The sequence below is a fragment of the Accipiter gentilis genome, chromosome 12 (genome assembly GCF_929443795.1).
Source record: "Accipiter gentilis chromosome 12, bAccGen1.1, whole genome shotgun sequence".
In the NCBI taxonomy this organism is placed as follows: Eukaryota; Metazoa; Chordata; class Aves; order Accipitriformes; family Accipitridae; genus Astur; species Astur gentilis.
Window position 1 is genome coordinate 13,128,555 of NC_064891.1, and position 25,902 is coordinate 13,154,456.

Sequence of the window (25,902 nt, forward strand, 5' to 3'; positions counted from 1 at the left end):
TGGAGAGGAGTGTTTAGAAGTGAATGGAAATTTATAAATAATCCAGATGTGAAAATATGAGACAGCAGACATTCTAGCATAAAGACAGCTTTAGAAGTGCTCCAAAGAGAATTTTTCAAGGCCCTTGGAAAGGAATCTTTCTTTTGAATTAATTGCCATTCTTGATAATTAAAGCAGAGCAAGTGCCGAAGGCATGAAGGTTCTAGTTCAAGATGTGTCAGATGAAAACCACCTTCATTTTACCTTTTCACAAGGTTATCCGAAGAGAACCAGAAACTGTATGGAAAAGATAATGGGGCTTTTCTGTTGCTCTATAAAAAACACAAAGTTCTGAAAAACTTAACGAGTACTGTGGTTCTGAAAGAAAAGTAGTATGCATATACTATAAGACCAAATAATTCATTTCAGTTGCATCAGAGAATACATAATCTGCCAACTTGCTTTATGTCCCATGTGGTAGATCATGAATTTCTATATTCTATAATTTCTGCTTGTTGGCTCAGGATTCAGAAACTTGCATAGAGAAATAAGCAGTGGTTGGCTAGCGATAGACTAGTGGACAAGTACGTGTAGCTTCTTTCTCTTTCCTTCTCCCCCTCCTTTTTGCTTTTCATGTACCCTAAATGCTTCAATTATGATTTTATACTTTCTTCCATAACAAAATCGTGTACTGACCGTACTTTTTTTATTGCCTTATATTTGTGTAGTTAAATGTTTATATGAACATAAAATCCTGTAGTAAGACTTAACAAGCTGTTATGTTTTGTTTTTACTTACAGCTCTCGACTAGGAGACAGTGAAGACCTCCCAGATATCCGTGTAGATGCTGCATCTCCCGGGCCAAGAGTAACTTTCAACATACAGGATTCTGTAAGAATTACTTTATATGCCATATAATTATATTTCCAGTGCCATTTGGTCACCAGTTCACGAGATAAGTATACCTAGGCAGACCTGAATTGCTTGTATAGGTTTGCATGTCTATTTCTGTTAGTGTGTGCCTCAAATTATGGATGTGTTTTTGGAAGATGGATTTGTTTTGATAGAACACAGATGTGTTTTGGTTTCTTAGCACAGAAATTAACTGAATCGTTAGAGAAAATATTTGAAAATGGTACTTTTTTTTTTTTTAGGCTGATGCAGTAATTTGGAATTTGGAATTTCTGGTTTGGAATTTTTATCTTAAGTGTGCAAAAAATTATCTAGTATTTTTTGTGTTTGAATATGTTTAGAGTTTTGGAAATGGGTATTAATTACTTAGCTGTAGCCCTACAGGTATATCCTTCTGTGTGCTTGAAATGGATTGTTGAATCTTCAGTTTTGCTTGTTGCTACATTTTCTCATTTTTAAAATGTTCCTATTATGTTGGTTTTGCATGGCTGAGATTATTGTAATTGTTTTAATTTATATATTTTTTTCACTTCTAATTAAGTTGAATAAAACAGCTTTGGGGATTGCACAACAATCCAGCTGTCCAGGGGAAGGGTATTTTCAGGTATTTCTGAGAAGAAACAAGTATTCTTTGCCAGCAAACTAATTTATCTCACAGGGAGCTGCTTTTCAATGTTTCATCTCTTTTGCACTCCGCTAAACAGAATGTATACCAAATTTGAAAACATTTAAATTTAAATATGTAAGCAGAATGTTATTGATTGTTGATGAACTTTCTAGAGTGTTTCTACACCCTTATGTTGACCTAGAACTTGCTAGTTTCTGTAAAATGAATTATTGGAATTTTGTTTGTATATTTATGAAGACTGATCAAAGCTGATGTAGAGAGACCTAAGTCTGGTCTTGAAATGTGCTTTAGAAGAGGATTTTAGTGTGTGTGCCTTCGTCTGTTGCATTGTGTTCCAACACTGCAGGCCTCAATGCCAGTACAAAATAATTGCTAGGTGGGATGAGTCTTCCCATGCTTTTATTTTTTGCAATTCCTGTATTTAATGCGGAATAAGATATTCTCAAATAGTAGTGAGTAGGGAATGTGCCAAAACTTCATACCCAGAGAACAAATGGTGGAGTTTAACTGCTTTAAAAAACATGTTTAGGGAAAATAGTAAAGACTTTAAAAAAAAAAAAAAAGGCAAAAACAACCAAATCCAAAAAAACCCAAAACAAATCCACAAAAGCAAAACCAAGCCAAACAAACAAGAAACCAAACTCAGGATATAGTAACGTACTTTCTCTCCTTTCCAACTCACCTCATGCTCCCAGGAAATAAATTCCTATTTCTGAGAGAGAGGTGGAAATGAAATGTAGAAATGTGCTTTACATATTTAAATACGTTCACATTTAGAAGCTATCCTACCTGTTGTTGTTGGTTTTGTGTATTAGCCCAGTTAGCTTAAGTTTTGTTGGTATAGCAAAATACTACCAAACGCTTAGAGGTATCGAATGTTGAATATTAAAAAAAGAAAAAAAATTACTGACATTATAATGCCAGTTCCTCAGCAGAGCTCTAATTTGAATTTGCAGACAGCAACTGTGTAGCTCTATAGTAACACTGTGTAGGTAGTGCTGGTGATAAACTAACACTTCTAGATAGTTTTCACAGGCGTTTTAAGAAGTTAATGTTCAAAAATTGCTTGTGTGGTGATTGTGGCATGCTTTATGTGAGAAACAGGAGGCCTATTTTGGAAATTTGGCCTGAAGTTCGTTCCGTGTTAAAGCATGTGTGCCCAAGAGCGCAGCCCAGAACTGCAAACCGGTGCCGTACATTCTGTGTTAGCATTCTGCATGTACGCCTCACTAACGTTCCTGGGTGCTTCACCCCTCAACAATGTTCACGATGATTTTTGCTGCCTTTTGTTCTTTTCTTTCAAAATATTTCTTAAATTTAAATCAAATGTTTCCATTCCTTCCGATCGTGTGAATTGGTCAGAGCATGATACGTATTTAGCTAACAGATTGAGCTCAATCACTAGCCAATGGCAAACGCCTCCCCACCAAGCTTTCATTTCTTTCTTTTTCATAATCTGCCTTGCAATTTCTACACCTGCTATATCTGTATTATGAGGAACTTGGGAATCAGAGTTTCTCATAGCAGTCTTGCTTTTTTATTTCCAGAGCTATCTAATGCATTCGCAATGGAAATTATATCTGTGGAAATTTAATATCTTTTTGTCTTTTTATAATCAGTTTCCAGAGGAGACAGAAATGGACCTTTTGTCTGTAACTATTGATGGTCCCTCCCATTACTCATCTACTAGTGAAGGCTCATGCTCAGTATTTGGTTCACCCAAAACTCCAGTAGTCTTCTCACCCGGCATTCCCTTCCAGCCTGAAGAAGGACGCCGGGATGACAGCTTATCATCAAGCAGTGAGGACTCTGAGAAGGAGGATGACCATGAAAGAGAGAGGACATATTTTTATAGGAAACCACCGTAAGTAACGGTCCTAAGGAAGAAAACAGAAATTAAGAAAATACAATTGAAATATTGACTTTAAAGCTACAAAATCTGTTACTGATGAAGGCAGAGGTGACTGTGAGGGAAGGAGGAATTCTGATCTGAAAAGGAGGCAACTGTTAGAAATTTCAGGACTTGGAACAGAACAAAATAACTTGGAAAGTGAGGTTTTTGAGGCATGGGGCAGGTTTTAGTGGGACCAGATGACAGATTTGTCAAATACAGCGTAACTTTTAGTTTTATCCAGTGATTATACGTCCAGAAAGCGCGTGTCATAATGTAAACATTTACAAATATGAAAATTATTGCATGTATCTTTTTGTTCGTTTTCTTGATTGAGAATTTAAGAAAGGGTAAGTTCTTTGTAGTACCCTGTACTAAGAAAGGATACTTAGTAATGTGTTAATGGAAGAGGGATCACTGTATTGCTGTGTATCAGATCAGGCCTTTTCCAGAACAGTTCTTAAAAGATTAGATACTGAGTGTGGACATAGTCTAAGAATGCCTCCTACTGCCTGTTCAGGTAAATGTCATGCTAATATCTAATCCACAATTGTGCCTGCGCAGGAGTACCTCTCGCAAGAAAGCAACAGGCTTCGCTGCTGTCCACCAACTGTTCACTGAGCGCTGGCCAACAACCCCTACCAACAGAAGTATGACTGGCACAACCACGGAGAGAAATATTGACTTTGAACTCGATATCAGGGTTGAAATTGATTGTGGAAAATGTGTACTGCACCCTACAATGCTTCAACAAGAACATGATGACATTAGTTTACGAAGGTAAGAAACGTGTTCCATAGTCACCTTATGAAGAACAGGGTAAGAGTATTTTATTCTGCTTTAGCTGTTAAGTCTGTCTGATATTTCCATCACTTAAGTTATGACCATATGTGCGATAAGTAATGATTCTTAAGCACTGACATGTTTGAAAAGCATAGAAAATGTATGCATTAGTTACCATCACTTTATTCATAGTAATTATCACTACTTTATAGCATCACCCTAAGTTGCAATTGTTATGGCCGAGTATGGCATGAGCAGTTGCATTTGTTGACCAAGAATCAGCATATGCCTCTCTCCTGTTTTTATTTTTTAAAATCATGCTTTATCTTTCATAACAAAATGTTAGGCTTTCAAGCCTAACAAAACGTTAGGCTTTCAAAGCACTTGGATATATTTTTTTTTGTCAGCTTCCAAAGAAGTAACTTTACAGCTTAGTAAATCCACGTAACAGTTTGACTAATAGTGGGACTGCTAGTGTATTTTCTCATGATCTCTGAGGGCTCCCATTATTTTCTGAGTGTATTATGTATTTTGCTTAATGAAATGCATTTTTTTAAAATTATCTGAGGCAAAACGAGTACTTTACATCTGATCTTAATGAGGTTTTATCTCATTCTCAGTCTTTAAATTCTCCTTTATTCACATATATGTGATTGGGGATCTAATGGCAGCTTTACATTACTGTTTTAAAATGCAATATGTTATTAATATGTGGTGAATTTTAAGAAACTTATTTGTCAACAAAAATAATTTTTTAGTAGCATAGTGTAAGGAAATGAGATTTACTTGTTTTAACTCTAATAGTTAGAAACAGGAACAAATGAGAAATACTTTTTCTTACTGAGAGGTATACATAGGAGATCTGTAATTAGAAAGCAATTTGGTGTCTGTCTTTCCAAGACACTTTTTTTTCTAAGAACTGATACAGAAGGAAAAAGAATCTCTTCAGAATTTATATGAAGACAGGCTTTACAGCAGAGAAGGAAAATTGATAAGTGTTTTCTGCATATCAAAGAGTTTTCACAGATCATGTTGGGTAATGTAGATGAACTCGACTGTATGAGTACAGAGCATTGGAAGGTGTTTCTCTTATGACATAACAATAATTTTGTAGATTTTATTGCCTGAAATAATCTCATAATGAAAATGGTGAAACCAGAGTGGGCAGACAGAAAGAGAGTAGAGATTACAGGAAGTAAACAGTAAAGCAGAGATTGAAATGCTTCCTTATATAGTTGATACTATGAATTTGTTTTAGACAGGCTTTTTAATACTAGAAAATATACTCTTATTAATAAGAGTATTAAGCTTGCTTTAATAACATGCAGTGTATTTATTTTAGGAGCTATGATCGGAGTTCCAGAAGTTTGGATCAAGAGTCTCCTTCAAAAAAGAAGAAATTTCAAACTAATTATGCATCTACTACTCACTTACTTGCTGGCAAGAAAGTGCCATCATCTCTACAGACAAAATCTAGTGATGTGGAAACAACAGTGTTTTATATTCCTGGGGTGGATGTAAAGGTAAAAGGAGGGTATAACTCAGCAGGGAAGCACTTGCTCTTTGTCTCTGCTCAAGTAGGGTTGCAAACCAAATACATTGTTACACTATGTGCAAGTTCATATATACAGAGCGCCTCAGCAAAATCTTTTTTCAGTTGTGTAGATACTGCTAAAATAAGAATAATGATTTCTGTAATACTACACTGAAAACTAATAGATGTTTTTACCCTCATTTTCTTGGGTGGGAAAACAGAAAATCTTCTGTATACCATCAGAAATAGAACTATGTCAAATGATACTCCATAACAATGTATATGATATTACGTAATTGTATGCCCTATTTAAATAAAGGAAGAGACGTTCACTTTTGGTAATTCATGGGAAGGACAGCTTAGTAGTTGGCCCACTAAAACATAAAGCTCTCTTACTATGTTTTCTGTGTTGCTTACTACAGCAGTCAGAGTCTTGGTATAGAAACTATTTTTTTAAGACAATGTTCTCTCAAACACCATCTAACTGTGCACTCCTTTGGTTTTTAATCATTGTTTCTATATCCTAGTAAGAAAGGGTCACAACAGAAATGTTCTTGTATTTGTGATTTGAAATCCTATGGAGTAAGAACAGGAAAAATAGGTCACTGCTGCATGGAAACTTCATTCAATTCAGTTGAGGCAATGCCATAAATCAAATGCTCTGCACCTGAAACAGCCTGCCTTTTTTAGTCTTTTGATGTGGAAGGGCTATGTGTGTCCGTTTTCTAGTATTCCAGGCTATCTTCAGGGATAACAGTTATGCCTCAGGTCCTGCCCGTTGCTCTTAGTGAAATTTAGGAATAACTAAACATTCTCTACAGCTTTTGTTATGTTCTATATTCTCATTGATAGTGTATTATGCACAACTCTTGGAATATTTTATTATTTTTATTTTTTAGGCAACTTTCTGTATGCCGGTGTTTAGCAGTGGAATAGTTCCACCATGCACTAAGACAGAAAGCAAGCTATGCGGACAGGAACAAATAGTTGGTGGCACAGGATGTGTATGATGTAACAAAGCGAGGAGCAAGCTTTAGGCATTGTTCCTAAATAGTTCATTTCCTCTGTTTCTCTGTGTTTCCTTGATATTTTTTTTAATAGTTTATTAATTAATCTATCTTTTTTATACGAAGATTTCAGATCTTTATGTGCACCAGCTATATCTGTAGAACATTGGAATGTAACATATCTTACAATGGTATTTTTGTAAATAATGAAAAAATAAATATTTTTGAAGGGAAGGAGTGACACCAAACTACTGTATGGAAATTGACCTACTTGTATGAAGTAAACTGATCTTTCTTTGCTTTCCAGTTGCACTACAACTCTAAGACTTTAAAGACTGAATCGCCAAATACTTCTCGAGGATCCTCTTTGCCAAGAACCCTTTCCAAAGAGTCCAAGCTGTATGGTATGAAAGATACTGCCACATCTCCTCCTTTATCTAGCACTATCCACAGCAAGACTAACACCTTACTTCCTCCCCAACCCCCACCCATCCCATCAGGTACTTAGAGACAATAACCTTCTAAAACTATCATGGATATATATCTTTCCTTCATGTAATCTACTAGCTTTAGATCTGTCTGTACATTACCTGAAGCACTGTATTTACCAAGTCTTAATTTTGGCTGCAGAAACCTGATCCCAGAAGCATGAATGCAGTTCATAAAGCTGCATTTTTAGAAATCTCTTGCCAAACCAGTCTCAGTAATATTTCTGTCATAAATCGCCATATCCCAGTGATGAGCTGCCTTCTCCTGTTTTCATTTAACAAAATAATGCTTATTACTGGAAAGCATTAAGTATCTGTACAAAAAGTGAATGCTGACTGCTTTATTCTTCATAATTCAAGGAAAAAAAAAATCAGATGAATCCTTGCTTCCATACATTACACTATTCAAAGAATACTTTCAGCTTTTAAGTGCTTTCTGCTGCACAAGTAATGTGTAAATTATTGCTTTCTGGAACTAGGTTATTTCTTGTAGTACTGAAGCAGCTGTTTAGATGTATTTGATTAATCAAAATACCAGATAAGTGTCCTCAACTGTTGCAGGCCCTTAAATAGTACTTAAAGTTTTGTTTTATCACCAATGATTCCTGTTTTCAAGCAGGAGTCCGTTGTTACATCATGGCAGATCTAGAGGTACGTAGATTGCACCTCCACACCTCCAACTTCTGAGACATTCACTCTTCTCTTCTTTGGCATTTGAATATCAGTTTAAAAACAAAGCCAAAATTTTGTCAAAATTTGATGAGCAGGCAAAATTAATAACTGAAAAAAATTGTGTGGATGGGTTGTTTGTTTTTGTTGGTGTTTTTTTTTGTTTGTTTGGGCTTTTTTTTTGTTTTTTAATAAAAGCAGCAGAGATGCTGGAAGAGAACAGTGAAATGGGGACACCTTCCTCAATTGTCTGTGCTGTTGAGCCATTAGCTATTACTCCTTTAAGTGTCCATCCTCTTTATGATTACTGAATGTTGTATAATCTTGTTTTATACTGCTTTTTTTCAATTTTTTTATGTATTGTCCTATCCTCTTTCCAATCATTGCCTTTTAATTTTTACCATGTCACGTACAGTTACTGAGTCTTGTTGGGTTTATGTCCAAGTTCTACACTTGGTGGGGGCTTACGGAAGTTGCACTTGTATGATGATATAAATGTCTCCCAAAACTAGGGATTGCAATTACTGTATTTCTTTGTCTTGTATTTTTATAAATATTTATTAGTTCTGAAATGTTTTGAAACACTTTCATTGTTATCTATATTACTTTTTTTATAATACCTTTTCTCTGGAATGGAAATCACCTTGTCTTATTGTCTTTCGTCTCCAGTAAGAGCAAGATAGGACAGTCTAGTCAGAGGCACTAGACAGAATAGTTTGCACAGAATGAAAATTCAGTGCTTGGTTTTTGTAGCAAATAAAAGGATTTTTAACCTCTGTTTTAGTTTTTAGTTAATGTTTATATTTTTATTGGAGAACTTAAAATCAATATCTTCGTTTATCTCCATTCTAATAGCTGTATTTCATAGAGAAAGTAATTGAGCTGGTACTAATACCTTCTGTGCATGTTTACATTTTTGTGAGCATGGATCCATGTGCCAGCCTCTTCCACAGAATTAGAAGAAAACAGTCTTTTTATTAGTTTATACTCTGGCTAGCTCCAAGCTTTTAAAAATGGTTGTTTAGAATCTTTAGTTATAATTTGCATTAATATAGTAGGACTTGTCATTTACAGCTTTACTTTTTTGATGTATTTTCTCAGTTTAAACTGACATTCTTCCCACGCTCATGTATTTGTTTTTTCTTAAATTCCACTTTGACTTCCAGTCAACTGTGGTTACTTTGCATTGTGTATTTGGAGAAGAATTGTGTGTGTCTGACTTCAGTGCTATTTTTTAAAAAGCAAAATGGTGACAACGATGTAAGTGTGCTTCGTCAAGAACATACGCAATGGAATTACGATCAAGCATGACAGACTAATAGTTGATTTTGCACAGTTTCTTGGTGAAAACTTATGGCTTAATTTTTTCAAACTGATCTGATTTATGCTTTTTCAGATGATGATATAGAGAATTAGAGGAAACCGCTGTTAGTTATGAATTACCTTCTAATGTTTATCAGTTACTGTTGAGTGGTATTACATTAGACAAATTTATCTTCTAAATGTTGCAGCCAAAGGGAAAGGAAGTGGTGGAGTGAAAACCGCTAAACTGTATGCATGGGTTGCGCTCCAGTCGTTGCCAGAGGAAATGGTGATTAGCCCATGTTTACTGGACTTTCTAGAGAAAGCTCTTGAAACCATTCCAATTACACCCATTGAAAGAAATTACACAGGTAAGTTGCGTATTTGTATTCTAGTAATCTAGCCTTTTTCCTTCTTGTCTTCTGGTGGCATTGAGCTCCTCTTCCCTTTAAATTCCACTTTCTAATGAGTTCTTGTACTTGTTAAAAGCTGTTAGTTCACAGGATGAAGATATGGGACAATTCGATATACAAGATCCCTTAGAAGAATCCACAACATCGTTAGTATCATCCTCAACATCAGCATATTCATCCTTCCCTGTAGACGTGGTGGTTTATGTACGAGTTCAGGTGAGGTTTTAACTCAACATTCAGCATAGTGAGTAACTTCAGTCACAGTCTTTGAGACAATCCATGCTTCTAAGTTTGCATTTTAAAAAATAAAAAAATAACAATATTTTCAAGTGTCTTTTCTAAGATATTAATGCCTAGTGTGATGATAAAATAGGACTTATTTCAGCAGTTCTGACATATTTTGGTCCCATGGAGACCAAAGAAATGAGCTATTTTGAGAAGTCACAAAAGCTCTCAAACTTCTTTAATCATTACTTCTTACTAGTCTCTTTTGGAGTTTTGTTTTTTTTTATTATCTTTCATAACTAGTATTTCTATCCATTGTTTATAGGTACCATTACAAAACAAAAATAATAATTAAAGATTTTCTCAGTTTATATGGAAAATGTAGGAATGTACAGTTATCATCTACAAGGCATTATTCATACTGCTTAATATTTGATGTGCCTGGGCTTTTTATATGTGTAAGAGAGAAAAGGGCTACTGCAGAGTGATTCAGAGCATTCGAGCTTGATCTGAGCATTGCTATTACATTTTTCCTGGTATAAATTTGATTATGTTCCCAAATTGAACAACATATTCTAACGGATGGGGGACGGGGCTTATGCCTATGAAAATTAACCACAACAATCTGTAGCCTCTCTCAGCTTTTACTTGCAAACTCATCTGGCCAAGAATATGTTGAGGGGAGCTGAGGCTTTTGGCATCACCTCAAGTGATTCTGTATAGTTCTCACATAAGATAAGCTATGAATGGACTTGGGGAGGAGGAAGAGAGGGGCATGTACATGTCCTCTGCTGCATCCAGGCTTCCTGTATCGAAGTTTTCCAAAAACTGATCCAAATAATAGACCTGGTGTTGGAGGGATTGCCTGAAATTAATGTATCTATATCCATTTGTATACAGTCATCTTACTAATTCTAAATACCAGTCTGAAAAGGCTGTAATTTGCTTAGATTTAAAAAATAAATAAATAGCACTTTATAAGCCAAATTTGGGATGGTTTTAGTATTTTGTATTTGTTCATTGAACGCTTTATTTTCTTTCTGTCTTTCAGCCCTCTCAAATTAAGTTCAGTTGCTTGCCGGTATCAAGAGTTGAATGTATGCTGAAGTTGCCTTCCCTGGATCTTGTTTTCTCTTCAAACCGAGGAGAACTGGAAACATTAGGCACAACGTACCCATCAGAAAATGTGTCAATTGGTGGCAATACTTCACAGAGTGGCTCAAAGAATTCAGTTAGTAAATCTGGAGCACCAGGTAATATGTATATGAATGTTTATACTATATACAGCTTGTAGCATAAATAAATATAATGTTCTGTTGTCTAAAATTAGAGCAGAAGATAAGCTTTTACACACCTGAAGGCTAGATAGACATTTATGTTTGAGTGAGTTCAGTAGGATTTTTTCATGTTGTATCAGTTTCCCATAAAAGCTTGCACAGATACAGTATATTGGAGGGTTTTTTTGCATTGGTTAAGCAAGTTCAGTTATCTCTTATAGAAGGCTAGCATCAACACATAAAATATTTAAGCTGCATTGCTGCTACAAGGGCATAATTCGATGTGCGTTTGATCTGTTTAATATTGCTGTTAACAGTCAGTATTATTCCATGTTTGAAAATGCTTTCATACTAAAACTAACTTTTGCAAAAAAAAAATTTGTCTTCAGGTTCATCACCTGGACTAGGCAGCCCTCTTGGCAGAACACGGCACAGCAGCAGTCAGTCAGACTTGACTACTTCTAGTAGCAGCTCTTCAGGCCTGAGCTTTACTGCCTGCATGTCTGACTTTTCTCTTTACGTGTTCCATCCATATGGAGCTGGAAAACAAAAATCTGCTGTCACTGCTCTAACCCCTGGATCAGGAGCTTTAGGTACAGAACAAGTTTTTGTTTGCTTTAAGGAACATTGTTCAAGTTTGGCACGGTTTTCTGAACTGAAGATTTGAAAAGGTCACAGAAGATTAAACTTTTTCCTTTCTATTTCTAGGTAATGTGGATGAGGAACCAACTTCGGTCACTGGCCGGAAGGATTCTTTGAGCATTAACCTAGAGTTTGTGAAAGTCAGCCTGTCACGAATAAGGCGTTCAGGAGGTTCCTCCTTTTTTGAGAGTCAGTCTGCAAGCAAAAGTACCAGCAAGATAGATACTACATTGATAAACATATCTGGTAAATGCTTGTTTCATTTTAATTCCATCTGTTCAGCTAATCAGAGAACTGCTGTTCCAGTGACAGACTTTACTCTCAGCAGCTTCTGTAAATGTTATATGAGAGTCACCTACTTGTAGTGTGTAGTAAAATTTTTTGCTTTTTTGAGTGAAGTAGGGATTGATACATTAAATTTTAATGGTACTTGGAGTACCTATTTGCAGATGCACCTCTTTTTAGGCTCTTGATTCATTTAATATAACTAAATGGGCTTGTTCAAACAGGTCCCTGACACCAGTCTGTGTGACTTAATGTGACCATTGAATGTTTTGAGATTGTACTGGCTGTGGCTAGGATGGAGTTAACTTTCTTCATAGCCGCCCATATGGTGCTGTGCTTTGAATTTGTGGCTGAAACAGTATTGATAACACCAATGTTTTGGCTACTGCTGAACAGTGCTTGCACAGCCTTAAAGCCTTTTCTCTTTCCCACTCTGCCCAGGAGGGGAAACAGCTAGGACAGCTGACCTAAACAGATCAAAGGGATATTCCATAGCATATGAGGTTGTGCTTAGTAATAAAAGCTCAGGGAAAGGAGGAGGAAGGGGGGATATTGGTGGTTATGGCATTTGTTTTCCCAAGCAGCTGTTAGGTGTGCTGAGGCACTGCTTTCCAGCAAATACCTAAACATCTGCCTGCCAATGGGCAGTGAATTCAAGCAGTGAATAATTTTTGTTTCTTCACTTGCATGCACAGCTTATGCTTTCCCTGTTAAACTGTTGCTACTTCAATCCACAAGTCTCCTTGCCTTCCTTCTGTTTTCTCCCTTTCCCACAGGAGATTGGAATGAGTGAGGAGCTCGGTGGGCATTTGGCTGTTAGCTGTGGCCAACCTACCGCAGAGATAAAGTCTAAATAGTTTGTGTTTAGTCAGCTTCAAGTTACATGTCATTTTAGTTGTATTGCAGATATTTCTGTCAGGTATTATCAGAAGGAAGCGATTTCAAGTCATTATTTTGGAGTAAAGAGGTATTTCACAGATCTCTTTTGTTACCTGAATAGGATAAAATATTTTACACTCACCCTTTTTTCCTTTTTTTTATATGAAAACTAGAAATAGTCTAGTTTTCACACCATCTCCCTTGGGGGGGAGGGGGTGGAATCAAAATGGATTATGTAGCACAATTAAATGTGGTATCAAATCTCCAGGATCACAAGCTGCCTTTTTAGTGTTCTTCATTATCTTTTTGGGGGTTTTGTTGTTGTTTATTCTTTCTTAGTCTGACATGTGCTGTGTGTTATTATCTTAATTCTGGCTGCGCTGCTGCATGTCTAACTTGGTGAGGTAGTTCTACAGTCTGTGTTCAGTTACTAGTTGTCAAATTTCACCACCTTGCCACCAGGTGCCTATGAAGCTACAGTGAGAGTTGGACTCCTGAATACTCAAGGAACCTTAAAGTAAAAGTGGGGTTTAGAGATTTGTTATTTATTTATTTTCCCCCACTGCACATGGGATCTTGACTTACTGGGCAAACAGCAGAATGGTTGTGATTATCTGCCATTAAAGCCCTCAGATGAGGAGTCTGAGGCACATACAACACAAGTAGGACCCAACATCAGTTACATTCTTAGGTTTCATCTTGCCTTTATAAAATGTGTTTGTATCTAATATTGGATTTGGAGAAATGGCAACACCTCAGGAAAACTATTTTTTCATTACAGCAGAGACTATATTGCTATGTAAAGAAGTATTTGACTGTATTGAACACCTATTAATTAGATTTGGTTACCAAAACCTGTTACTACTGAGAGTTTACAGTTGTGCGTATATGCTTTTTCTTTTTCAGCTGTCTGTGATATAGGGTCTGCTTCTTTTAAATACGATATGCGCCGACTCAGTGAGATTCTAGCCTTTCCAAGGGCTTGGTACAGGAGAAGCATTGCTAGACGGCTTTTCCTAGGTGATCAAACAATAAATCTGCCAGGTAAGATGCTGCTTCTTATCATGAAAAACCTTTTTGTACAAGGAGTTATAGTAGGAATTTTATAAACTTTTATTACCTGTGTGTTATTACGTATGTGACTAGATATAAATGTATTATAATTTACTCAATATACAGTCACTCTAATAAGTTTAATAGAAAATTCTAGAAAGAAGAAATGGAAAAATTCTAAAGTAGGTAATTGAAGTATTTAAAGAGCTTATATTAATTAAGACAGTAGAAAACCTTTAGTTATGATAAATTAAATACATTTTTACACTCTCCAAATACTTCTTGGTATATGGGAGGATATTGTTAAACAAAAATTAATTCGTTTTTCTGCCTTTCATGTGCTGCTTTTTTTTCTAGTAGCATCGGGTCCTGGAACACCAGATTCAATTGAAGGGGTAAGCCAGCATCTTTCTCCTGAATCATCACGGAAAGCATACTGTAGGACATGGGAGCAGCCCTGCCAATCTGCTTCATTTACACACATGGCACAGTCACCTAATGTTTTTAGTGAACATAATGCAAGCAGCAGTATGTCACCTGGGACAGCATCTCATAGCTTAAAGTCTCCAGCTGTTACAAGATCCAGGAGTGTGTCTGACTCTTCAGTGCCTCAGAGAGGTTAGTAGACAATGATTTCTTCAATTTTTTTAAAGTATTTCCCTCAGTTGTATGAAAAAAGTAGTCATTACTGCTTTGTAGAAAGCAACCATAAAATACTCTTTTCCACTGTGCCTGGTAGTGGACAGTCAATGGCTTAGAGAAAGGAAAATGTCTGAAATGGATGAATCAAAGTGCAGTTTGTTAGCATACTTTCTATGAAATTGGACTTTCTTTTACTAGAGCAGGAGGTGTTTAGCTGGGATTAGATGAGTTCTCTAGCTTAACATGATTGCATTGTCATCTTCTTGGCTCTTCTCATCCAAGCAATTACCATGCCCGTAGCAGAGGGTCAATGTCACAGCTCACAGGTGAGGTCAGTTACTTCATTTCATCTGAGACTTTGGGCTCATACTGAGAGGTCTAAATAAGGATAGTTTCTATATAAGAAATAAAGTAACTTTTACTTTCTTTTACTACAGATGTTACTGTATTGTATCTTACAGCAACTGGCTGTGTGGAACCACGACATTATGGCATTAGATATAGATAGGAGATTTAGAAGTATGGTACTTATTTTTAGTCAAGGAATACTATCTGTGAGAAAAGAAAGGACAGGTATTTTGTCTATTTTGAATGCAAACAAGATGTTATATATGATCGTTTTTTAGGAGAAGACACAGTTGGAGAAGGATTTATGGCTGGTAGAGTGGTTTGTTAATAGGAAATGCAATTTTGCACAGGCTTATAAGTGTATTGCCAGGGTTTTTGTGAGAAGAGCAAGGAAAACCCTAATACTTGAAATTCTGACTTGGCACTTGTGCAGATAACTGCTACCTGAATATTCAAATACTAATAATTCATTTTCTGAATACACTGGTATTTTTAAATAGCTAAATAGTTTCAAATATGCTCTTGCATGACTGACTGCAAATTAAAAATCATTTCTCTTAAAGATACTAGTAAAAATAAATGTGTAAAATGAGTCAATTTCTATGATAACTAAAGCAACGCATATTGCATATCCTCTAGATCCCACTTATCCTCACTTGTAGTTTTGTGGTGCTCCTTAAATACAGTGTTAGTCTGTCCTTTTGTAATATGTAGAATGGATATATTCTGCCAGTTTTTCCTAGCATGTGGAATAATTAAAATTTTTGTCTACTTTTTTGTTTAGATACTCTCTCAAAAACATCAACTCCATTTAATAAGTCAAATAAAGCTGGAAGCCAGCAAGGAACACCGTGGGAAACACTGGTTGTATTTGCTATGAACCTAAAACAACTAAATGTTCAAATGAATATGAGCAATGTAATGGGCAATACTACGTAAGTATTAAACATATCAAGGATGTTTTAACAGATGGTGGAGTTCTGGGGGCAAAAAGACGTTTTCCCCACAGGCTGTTGTCAGCATCTTGTCTTCTAGCTTTAAAATCCTAAATTTTCCAGTTTTGAACTGTGAAGCCCCTCATGAATACTGGTAGATGCTTAATCCTGAAGTCACATATGCCTAAACCCTGTTATGTACTGCTTTCCAGTAAATAATTTTCAGTTTCTCTTTTGACAGCCTGGAAAACTGTTGTCTATTTTCACCTTTCTTCTAGGTGGACCACCAGTGGTTTGAAAAGCCAGGGTCGTCTATCTGTGGGTAGCAGCAGAGATCGGGAAATTAGCATGTCTGTTGGCTTGGGAAGATCACAGTTGGACTCCAGAGGGGGAGTTGTTGGAGGTACCATAGATGTTAATACCCTGGAGATGGTGGGTAAGTTGGAAAGCTGCCTGGTATTACTATATGCTCTAGACAATAAATGTGAAAAACAAAAAATATACACAGTGCCTTGCTTTGTGAATCTGCTAGTGTATAAAAACTTTGGATTCTTACTTGTGCATTCTGACTATGAAACACACTTTGAACTGAAGGGATAGCCTTCTGATCAGGGGCTGATTCAGTCGCAGGGTTCTCTAAAATTACACTACCTAGTTGTGCAACCCTCCAGCCTCCTTCAGCTGTCTGGACAAATGGCAACTGAAAGATCTGATAGCATTTCAGCTCCCCCTAGAATTTCACAAGTGCTTACGATCTGGGAAATGTAAAACTGGCTTTGGAAAGAGGCTGGGTGTTCTAGTGTACACCAGAGTCATGACTTCCTCATGAATCTGAAAAAAACAGTGCTTTCTCAGCTCCTCTGTTTCATGTGGATGGCATAAGGGTGATATCACTGGAAAAACAGTTTTTCTTATCTTTAATGCTGTATTTCTGTATCGCTTTGGTTCCATTTCAGCTCATATTTCTGAACACCCGAATCAGCAGCCCAGTCATAAAATTCAAATTACCATGGGTTCTACTGAAGCACGTGTTGACTATATGGGGTCCAGTATCCTAATGGGAATCTTCAGTAATGCTGATCTTAAACTACAGGATGAATGGAAAATTAATCTGTATAATGCTTTGGACTCGAGCATCTCTGATAAAAGGTAATACTGCTTCTTGTGTTTAAAATGTATATTGTTTGATAAGGCCAATGTCTGCCTATATGTCTTCTGTCCAGTATTGCTAACCAAAAATGTAAGCATCTGCTAGAAAGCAAAGGGTTCGTTGGTGGTTTTTGTTTGGGTTTTTTTTGTTGTCAGTAGGAAGCAGATCAACTGCTAATGTTTTTGCTATTTTTAATATCTAGTGAGATATTTGTCCATGGGGACTTGAAATGGGATATCTTCCAAGTGATGATTTCAAGATCAACTACACCAGACCTAATAAAAATAGGAATGAAACTCCAGGAGTTCTTTACTCAGCAGTTTGATACAAGCAAGCGAGCTTTGTCCACCTGGGGACCTGTTCCTTATCTCCCTCCCAAGACAATGGCCAACAACTTAGAGAGAAGCTCACATGAGCAATGTAAGTCATACAAAAAATAGTATACTTCCCAAATAGGATGCCTTAATTGCAAAAATTCATCTGAGCGACTTTATATGTGCAAGGATATCTATTTGACTTGAAATAGTATCTTCAGTACATTTTTCCTGTAGATTTCAGCTGGCAATAACCTTTCAATGAAGAATGCAAATGTCTTGAGCACGCTGCTAGACCTGGGGTACAATAATGACTTAGATTATCTTATTTTCGGGTTTTAGTTAAAAAAACGCATTTTTTGTTTAAAAAATTAAAAAATCTTTTTTGCAGTTTTCAAACTATTTCAATAGAGTTGAAATAGTTTTCAAAGTCTGTTTTGAAGTCTATTTCATAAAAAAAATATTTCTGCTTTGAGTAGCAGTGGAAGTGTGATGTTACTCTTACTTACTATTAATCATGAGCTGAAACCATCATTTGTCTGAACACAATGAGTCATTGATTTCCAAGTATGCTTGTTCAGGTACTCTTAAGCTACAACCACCTTAGACCACAAAAATGAAACAGTGTCAATAAAATAGATTAGAAAATATCACTCATAATTCCACATTTTATTAAAAATATAAATATGGCACCAATCTTTCCTGTATATTTCTCTTTCCTAAAGTTTGTTCTTACTTTTGCATGTTTACTTTCTAGTCTTGGATGCAGCCCATCATCGCCATTGGCCAGGAGTTTTGAAAGTGGTATCTGGGTGCCATATATCCTTATTTCAGATGCCATTGCCAGAAGATGGAATGCAGTTTGGAGGATCCATGAGCCTGCATGGAAACCATATGACGCTGGCTTGTTTTCATGGACCTAATTTCCGCTCAAAATCGTGGGCCTTATTTCACCTTGAAGAACCCAATATTGCATTTTGGACAGAAGCCCAGAAAGTTTGGGAAGATGGTAATTTAAACCATTTCCTCACTTCTATAAATTCCTTTAAATGAGTTTTAAGAATGTATTGATACATAAGAAGAAATCAAAGAAAAACTTATTTTTTTTAAGTCTGAATCAAGATTATTTCCCCAAAATATACCACTTACCTAAAATAATGATCTGTTCCCTCTCCATCTCTACCCAATTTGCTTTCTTTGTGGAATAATGCAAAGTATGTCCCTGTTAATATGCCTACAAAGTGGATTGTCTGCCTTGTTAACGGCATGTCTGTGTTTATGTAGTCCTTTGTTTCTGTATGATGAATTTTGATGGTCGTATTACTTATATTTGGCTTCATATTGAGAAGTTTTTACTGTCTGTAGCTACTGAGGAATTGATTTTTCTGTTGTTTGCAAGCTTTATGCCAGTTTTTAATGCCACTGGCTACTAATTATTCATGTTAAATACCTGTGAGAGGAGAAATCCTACTACCCTTACCAAGCTGCTTTTTTCCATTTTTTTTTTTCTATCTTACCCCATGCCACCCACACCTTCAACACAGGTACTAGTGAACACTCCACATATATCGTGCAAACCCTGGACTTTCATTTGGGCCATAACACTATGGTCACCAAACCGTGTGGAGCCCTCGAAAGCCCTATGGCAACAATCACAAAGATAACAAGGCGCCGCCACGAAAACCCCCCACATGGAGTTGCCAGCGTGAAAGAGTGGTTCAATTATGTTACAGCCACAAGGAATGAAGGTTAGATTCATGTTCATTAAGTTTGGGGATTGCTCTGCTGGCCAGGCAGTACAGATTGGGCTGTTTAAAAGCTGCTAAATTTCAAGTGGGCTACAGGGAGAAGGGAATTTGAGATAATGAAAGTTGTTCCTACTTGATAACCTTATGGTGAACTGTGGAACGAAGCATAGCAATATGCTGAACAGCTGGAAGTGTTACTGAGCTGTCCTTTTTCAAACTGTGCAGTAAAGCGAAAACATTCTGTTAGTGTACAGGACGTTTATGTATCTGGCATTGCAATAGTTTTAGTCTTTTCTTCTTTCATTATATATGCAAAAAATGTTCTTTCATGTCCAGTTGTGATCTTGTAATGTGAGGATATATTTCGCTGTATATGAAGGATTTATGGATTAAGTTGAAGTGGGAATATATTTTAGGCTTCTGTTACCATTTACGACTAACACTTCAAAATTACTCATCTGCGTAAAGCTTTTCAACCTTCAGCTGCTTCTAGGCCTTAAAACATTTTGAATCATATCTTTAAATCATTGCTAATTGGAAAATAAAACTTTCAAGATAATGTTAAAAGAAATCTTAAAATACAGCTGTTGCTATTTCACTCACAAACCATAGAATCAGTGGATGATACCAGTAGCATTTCTGTGAAAGGGCAAATAGCAGAATACAGCATGTAGTGAGAAATGAGCAGATGATAGTTTCTTGAAAAAAAAATTAAAATTATTGATATACTATACTAATATTTATTTCTTTCGAAAGACACAACAGGATGTAGTGGCTGAAGCTCAAAAATAGAGGCACTGTCTGTGAGATGTTTTTATGCAGCCCTGTTTTGCTACATCCGGAGCATTTAAGTATATAAACAACAACAACACTTGATTGTTGGACCTTTTGTAGCCATGCTTTTGGGAGCAGGATAAAGGATATGATCTTCACAGTAATCATACACCAGCAGTTTTACAATGAAATAGTAACCTTTCTTAACTTTTTTGTCTTGTCACAATTTTAAGAACTGGAAACTAATTCCAGTTGTTGTATGTGTACTGTGGTAAAAGTCTTGTGACAGATTTGGATTCCTGGTCAACAGTGATTTCTGACAGCAATGCTACCTCAGTGAATTTGGGTGTTACCTGTATTAATCAGAAACTTTTATTTTTCGTTTTAAGTACTACCATATTTTCAAACATAAAGGGCACACTTTGAACCCATACAGTCTATATCTTAACTGAAAGCTCATTACTATAACAGAGTTGTGATAGGGTTGTCAGAGGAATAAAATTTGGACTTTAAGCTTCCAAAAAACTAACCAAGTGCTTAGATGTTATGGTACTGACACTTACTTGCTCACCGCTTCTTATTATGAGATGTATTTTGTGAAAATTTGTCACGCTCTGTGCTGACAAGAACCTCTTTTAATAAAGACTACTGAATTCAGGAATTTTCCATTGTCCATGTAGAGTTAAACCTGCTTCGAAATGTGGATGCTAACAACCCAGAGAGCAGCACGACAGTGAAAAGCTCAAGCTTGCTAAGTGGCTTCAGAGGTGGCTCCAGTTACAACCATGAAACTGAAACCATCTTTGCATTGCCAAGAATGCAGCTGGATTTTAAATCTATTCATGTTCAAGAGCCCCAAGAGCCTTCATTACAAGGTGCAGTAAACATAATTTGTTTTTTCTTGATCCAAAGCTATTTCTCGTGAATGAGGGGTTAAATACAAAGCTACCATGCTGATAAGAAGATTTAATCTGAGAATTACTGCAGATCTGCAAGAAAGCATACCATTTCATAATAAAATGTAAAGGGAATTCTGTTGAGACAGTGAAGATCTAGTTCAGAGACTGGTCACTGTAGAAAAAACTTACTAAGAGAAATGAATATGAACATTTCAGCTAGGTTGGCTGTTTTTAGGGGGTTGACTTTCTTATTTTATTAAAATGTTAAAGAGGAGGGCCATTCTGAAAAAGGGAATATGAGCTAGTTACCTAAATTTTATGCTTATTTTCAAAATGGTATCTTCAGACTGCAGTTGGAACTGGTGGGACATAAGGCTTCTGAAGGTATAAGACATTAATGTAGATGTTTATCTTGGCTGAGCTGTGGTTTTACTCCATACCTGCTCCTGGACAATACTGCTAGATAAGTCAACCCATTGGGTTTTAGTTGTTTTTTTAATAGCCAAACTAGCAAAATCTGCTATCAGCTTTTCTTGCTGTCTAAAATCATGCACTGTTAGCACAGCACAAGCTAATGATACTGCTCTAGGCTAACTTTCCACGTTGAGGATGATCCAGGTTGCTGCTTGGTAGTATTTCTTTATTTTCAACATCCTTTATAAAATACCAGAAGTTACTGTGATGGGAAAACTGTTTAAAAAATGTTGAGGCTGCTCAACGCAGATGTTAATTGTGGTCCTTCTCTTTTGAGTCTCTGGTGCAGTAACAGCAATGTAATGTCATTTGAAAATGATTTGTATTCAAATTCTGTGTACTTTTGTGTGTACTGTCTGTACTTATAAGGGTATTAATACTATTTTTATCTGACTGTAGATACAAGTGTTAAACCAAAGGTGGAATGCAGTGTAGTAACTGAATTTACAGACCACATTTGTGTAACTATGGATGCTGAATTGATCATGTTTCTGCATGACTTGGTATCTGCTTACCTAAAAGAAAAAGAAAAAGGTAAGTTGTTGTTTATAAGGTAATGCTTGTCTGACAATCTGCAGTTGTCAAACTTTTTGATGGTAAGTATCTCCATATTTTTTAATGGAATTGGCTTGTTAAAAATTGATTTAATTTCAAAAAAGTTAAGCCTGATTTTGCTTCCATTGAAATCAACAGAAGTAGTATTAAATGTTCTTGAAATCTGGGCTTAATGCTATGAAATGATAGTTACCTCTTTTTCAGTCACTGATAAGTGAAACTTAACTACACAATAGCAAAATGTTTTTTCTGGGTTATTTTAGACTGAAAGCCAAGAGGTATTTTGGCACTTCTTGTAAAGTGCAACATTGTTCAGGAAATAACTTGAGCTGATTTTAAGTCAGCTGATGTAGGACTGGAAGCAGAGTAGTTTTGCATACAAACTTACAAACCTCGTGGTGTCACTAGGCTAACGTGCCACCACCGTGCAGGGAGCTGTACTAGTATTTCTGCATGGCACTTTGCTACACTGTGCAGGTACAGCAGGTTGTTCAAAACCAGTTCAGTCACCTCCAATGCAGCACCTATGTGCAGTATGCTGCAGAGAACAGAGATAACTCCTGGATTTCTGTTCCTTACCCACTACTGATGAGCTTCTGCTTAAGTCATAACCTTGCTCCTATTTTGACAGCTGGTGTTTAGTTTAACTTTCTTTTTGTAAGATGGTACATGCAGATGAAAACTGTTTTAGAAAGCTACATTACTTTTATTGCAGTCCTTTCATCAGTGGAGTTTATTTAGAGACATGCTTTTTTGTGACTTCAGAATGCTTCACTTTTCCACGAGTATGTTCAGTTGCAGCATTCAAATTTGGCACACAGATTTTTAAGCAATATGTGGTCTTTGCTAAGAAAAGCAAATTGAAGACGAGTTTGATGTCTACGTAAAGTGTGCCAAACACAGAGTGATTTCTGTTGTTGCAGACTTAAGGTGAATAAACAGTGCAATACTGAATGACTGACTGCGCTCTATGATTACCTGCATGTTGAAGGGAAGGTCATCACCTAGTGGCTTTAATGCTTTACAAGTAATTGCTGCCACGAGCATCTGAACCCTACTAAACTAATTAAGATTTGGAAAAGATTGTAACAGCACTGTTAATTATAGATAAAACTATTTCAGATGTTACATTTACTGTAAGTATTATATAATTCCGTATTATATCAGAAGAGATGTCATCACTGAAATTAAAAGCTGCTTATTTGTTTTACAACTTCTGATCTTAAAATTTTCCACATTCTGCCACAGCAATCCTACTCTAGACTCTCATTTCTATACATTTTTCTTTAAAGGCTGCCACAAGAGTAATGTAACACAGTAATGTATGTGTAAAGGATGAGTTACTACCATAGTGAAAGTTGCATATTTTGTTTTTCTGGTGTGTGTGAAATTGTGTTGTGCATAGTAGTTTGCATTTATTACTGTGATGTTACATTTATTCATGTGATGTAACATTATGTGATGTATAAATGTAACTCTTATATGATGTAAAACACATTAAATTCAGTATTTTGAAAGTTTATAACTAACGTATCAAAATCTCTTTATGTGTAATTGTGTACAACAAAGCTAGGAGTGCTTTCTAAAAGCACTTTATAGTAAAATGTCCAAGAAGTGCAGAAACTAACAAAAAGGGAAGATAACTATTTTTGGTTGAACTGTCAAAAAATTTTGTTCTCAAGATATCTTAAATCAAAATTCAATCCAAATTCACAGATTTGTTTTTATTTTATAAAATACGTTGTTTGGAGGAGAAGGTCCTGCTGTTCCTTTTCTGTATCCCAGGACGTAAAACTCAAGACAGACATGCATTCAGGTCCCCTTGATGCCTTTGGACAAAGATTTAATTCAACTATTCTGCCACCATCTTCCTCCTCAGAGACTAACTACTCTGTCAGTCTAAAAAAATTCTCTAAACTAGGAGCACGTCTGAATTTTGCTTATGGAATGTGATGTGCTTTGTTGAATTTGAAACAAAGCCCCTGTATATGGATGCTTTGGGCTGGCAGAGAGAAGGAAGAATCCCACATTCCAGTGTTATCCAGTGTCTGTTACAGTTTTCGTAGGATATTTTTTACTAGCACTTTGTTCAAACCAAAACTGTTTGCCAGAAATTCTGTAATACTGAAACACAAAGTGGTTCTCTTTTTTTCTGAGATTTGTGCTTTTGTTTTATTGAAATGATGTACAAAGAGAATTCAAGTGAGATGCTCGTGACTGACTGGTATGGGGTTTGTCCTCTCTCCACTTTGTAGCAATTTTTCCTCCTCGCATTTTGGCTGCTCGTCCAGGGCAGAAAAACTCTGTTGGTGTTATTGAGGACAGCTCCACTGACAAAGAGGCAGAGGAAAGCATTACTTACACTACAGTCGACTGGAGAGAATTTATGTGCAATACTTGGCATTTGGAACCTACGCTCAGGTAACAAGCAGCCTTATCTGCAGTCTCCTTCTCTCTGCATTTCATCTGTGGGTACTGTCCTGCAAAAGACAATTGTTTCCATGCTGATGCTGTTCAGCTGCTAAGAGGATCAATTGTGTGGATGCTGCTAACGCATTTGTCTTTGGCTATTAGTGCTGCTAGGAAAGATACCTGCTCCAGGACATGACGAAGCTGGGTAACGCAATTATCTATTACGTCAGTTAACTGCTAGATTAGAATTTATGCAGATTAAAGATACTGTTAGAGGCTCTTCAAAATTAGCATACAGTAAAATTAAACTCACTAAGGACCACAGATGACTGTTTCACTCTGTCCTACAAGAGTCCATTAATTTTCTGCCACATGGTTTTTAATCTTGCAGTTTTCCATTTTCAGCATTCGTTTTAGTTCTTTAAACAGTCACCTTAAAATAAAAAAGCACTATATAGTAGTTCCTATATGGCAGCTTAAACTTAGCACAGAACAATAGCGTGTATAGCAGCAACTCACTGCTCTCAATACACACTTTCAGTCACACAAAATGACTTTTCTTGTATGTCAGGGTCTGTTTGTTTTTTAACCTCTGCTGACACTGCTGGAGCACCTGTGTTCATTCACATATCAAAACAACACATCAACCCAGGCCAAACAAATCTTGACTGTTGGCAACATTTTGTGTTGGCAGTAATAATAAAATCAATTTAAATGTGATCAGGAGGCACCCCAGTCTGTTTTTTTTTTGCCTCCTTGAGCATCCTCTTTGAGAGGATATTCCATTGGTCATCTTCAGCTCGTCTGTATAAATTAAGTTCAAAACCCATGTTTGCTGTTGGACTTAGGCTGGTCAGAAGTAACAGTGTTAAAAACTGATGTTTTTTCATACAAATGCCAGTTGCTCTATTTATATGTTTGAGATGGAGTCCCCTATTCATTGTTTTTTAGATTAATATCCTGGACTGGGAGAAAAATTGATCCTGTTGGCGTTGACTACATCCTCCAAAAGCTGGGCTTTCACCATGCAAGGACTACTATTCCTAAGTGGCTGCAGCGTGGTGTCATGGATCCTTTGGACAAAGTTTTGTCAGTCCTTATAAAGAAACTTGGTACTGCACTACAGGATGAGAAGGAAAAGAAAGGAAAAGACAAAGAAGAATACTAGAAGTATGATGTGACAACCATAATTCCGTTTGATTTTATCAAAGTGTTTTATTGTAAGATTTTAATATGGTTTAAAGAGAAACCTAACAGCTTTTTGCTACTCTATTTAAAACTTACATTGTGAGTAACTGTTTACTGTGGTACATGATACCATTCTGTATTTGAAGTTACTGCATGATGATGACCAATGTATATTCTGTGAAGGAATAGCTGGAACACTGTAAATCTGCTCCTCAGCGCCCTCCGTTTTATCATGTGCAATACAATTCCTGCATCTTTAAAATACTTGCAGATTAACTGTGAATTTTCATAAACTTTATTTGCCATAACACAAACGCCTCGTTGATGTGACGGTAATTGATTTGTCAATGTAGACTTGTGTAAATTATATATATATATAACTTATGAAACTGTGATTGCCTTAGTGCTAAAAATCATTGTTTATTACACTTGTAATAAAATTTAACTACTGTACAGGGCTTTTTGTTGTTGTTGTTTCAACTTCCTTGATTAAAGA

The 25,902-nt window shown here is 36.3% G+C and overlaps 1 protein-coding gene across 17 annotated transcripts in view; it reads left to right on the top strand.

The window, feature by feature from the left end:
• The window catches only part of BLTP1 (bridge-like lipid transfer protein family member 1), a 127,065-nt gene extending 101,206 nt beyond the window's left edge, over positions 1-25,859 (top strand). For 10 of the 17 annotated variants that reach the window (XM_049815140.1, XM_049815142.1, XM_049815152.1 and 7 more), the window contains 23 exons: positions 780-870; positions 1,433-1,495; positions 3,139-3,383; positions 3,975-4,190; positions 5,536-5,716; positions 7,042-7,234; positions 9,403-9,564; positions 9,683-9,822; positions 10,883-11,084; positions 11,498-11,701; positions 11,817-11,996; positions 13,821-13,958; positions 14,325-14,585; positions 15,742-15,892; positions 16,171-16,328; positions 16,849-17,041; positions 17,245-17,462; positions 18,114-18,365; positions 18,901-19,104; positions 20,559-20,753; positions 21,651-21,785; positions 24,062-24,227; positions 25,170-25,859. In XM_049815140.1, coding sequence (XP_049671097.1) covers positions 780-870; positions 1,433-1,495; positions 3,139-3,383; positions 3,975-4,190; positions 5,536-5,716; positions 7,042-7,234; positions 9,403-9,564; positions 9,683-9,822; positions 10,883-11,084; positions 11,498-11,701; positions 11,817-11,996; positions 13,821-13,958; positions 14,325-14,585; positions 15,742-15,892; positions 16,171-16,328; positions 16,849-17,041; positions 17,245-17,462; positions 18,114-18,365; positions 18,901-19,104; positions 20,559-20,753; positions 21,651-21,785; positions 24,062-24,227; positions 25,170-25,386 — 4,165 coding nt within the window. In that variant the 3' untranslated portion in view covers positions 25,387-25,859. The other 7 variants (XM_049815144.1, XM_049815147.1, XM_049815151.1 and 4 more) reach the window with 6 other exon arrangements.
• The last annotated feature ends 43 nt before the right edge of the window (positions 25,860-25,902 follow it).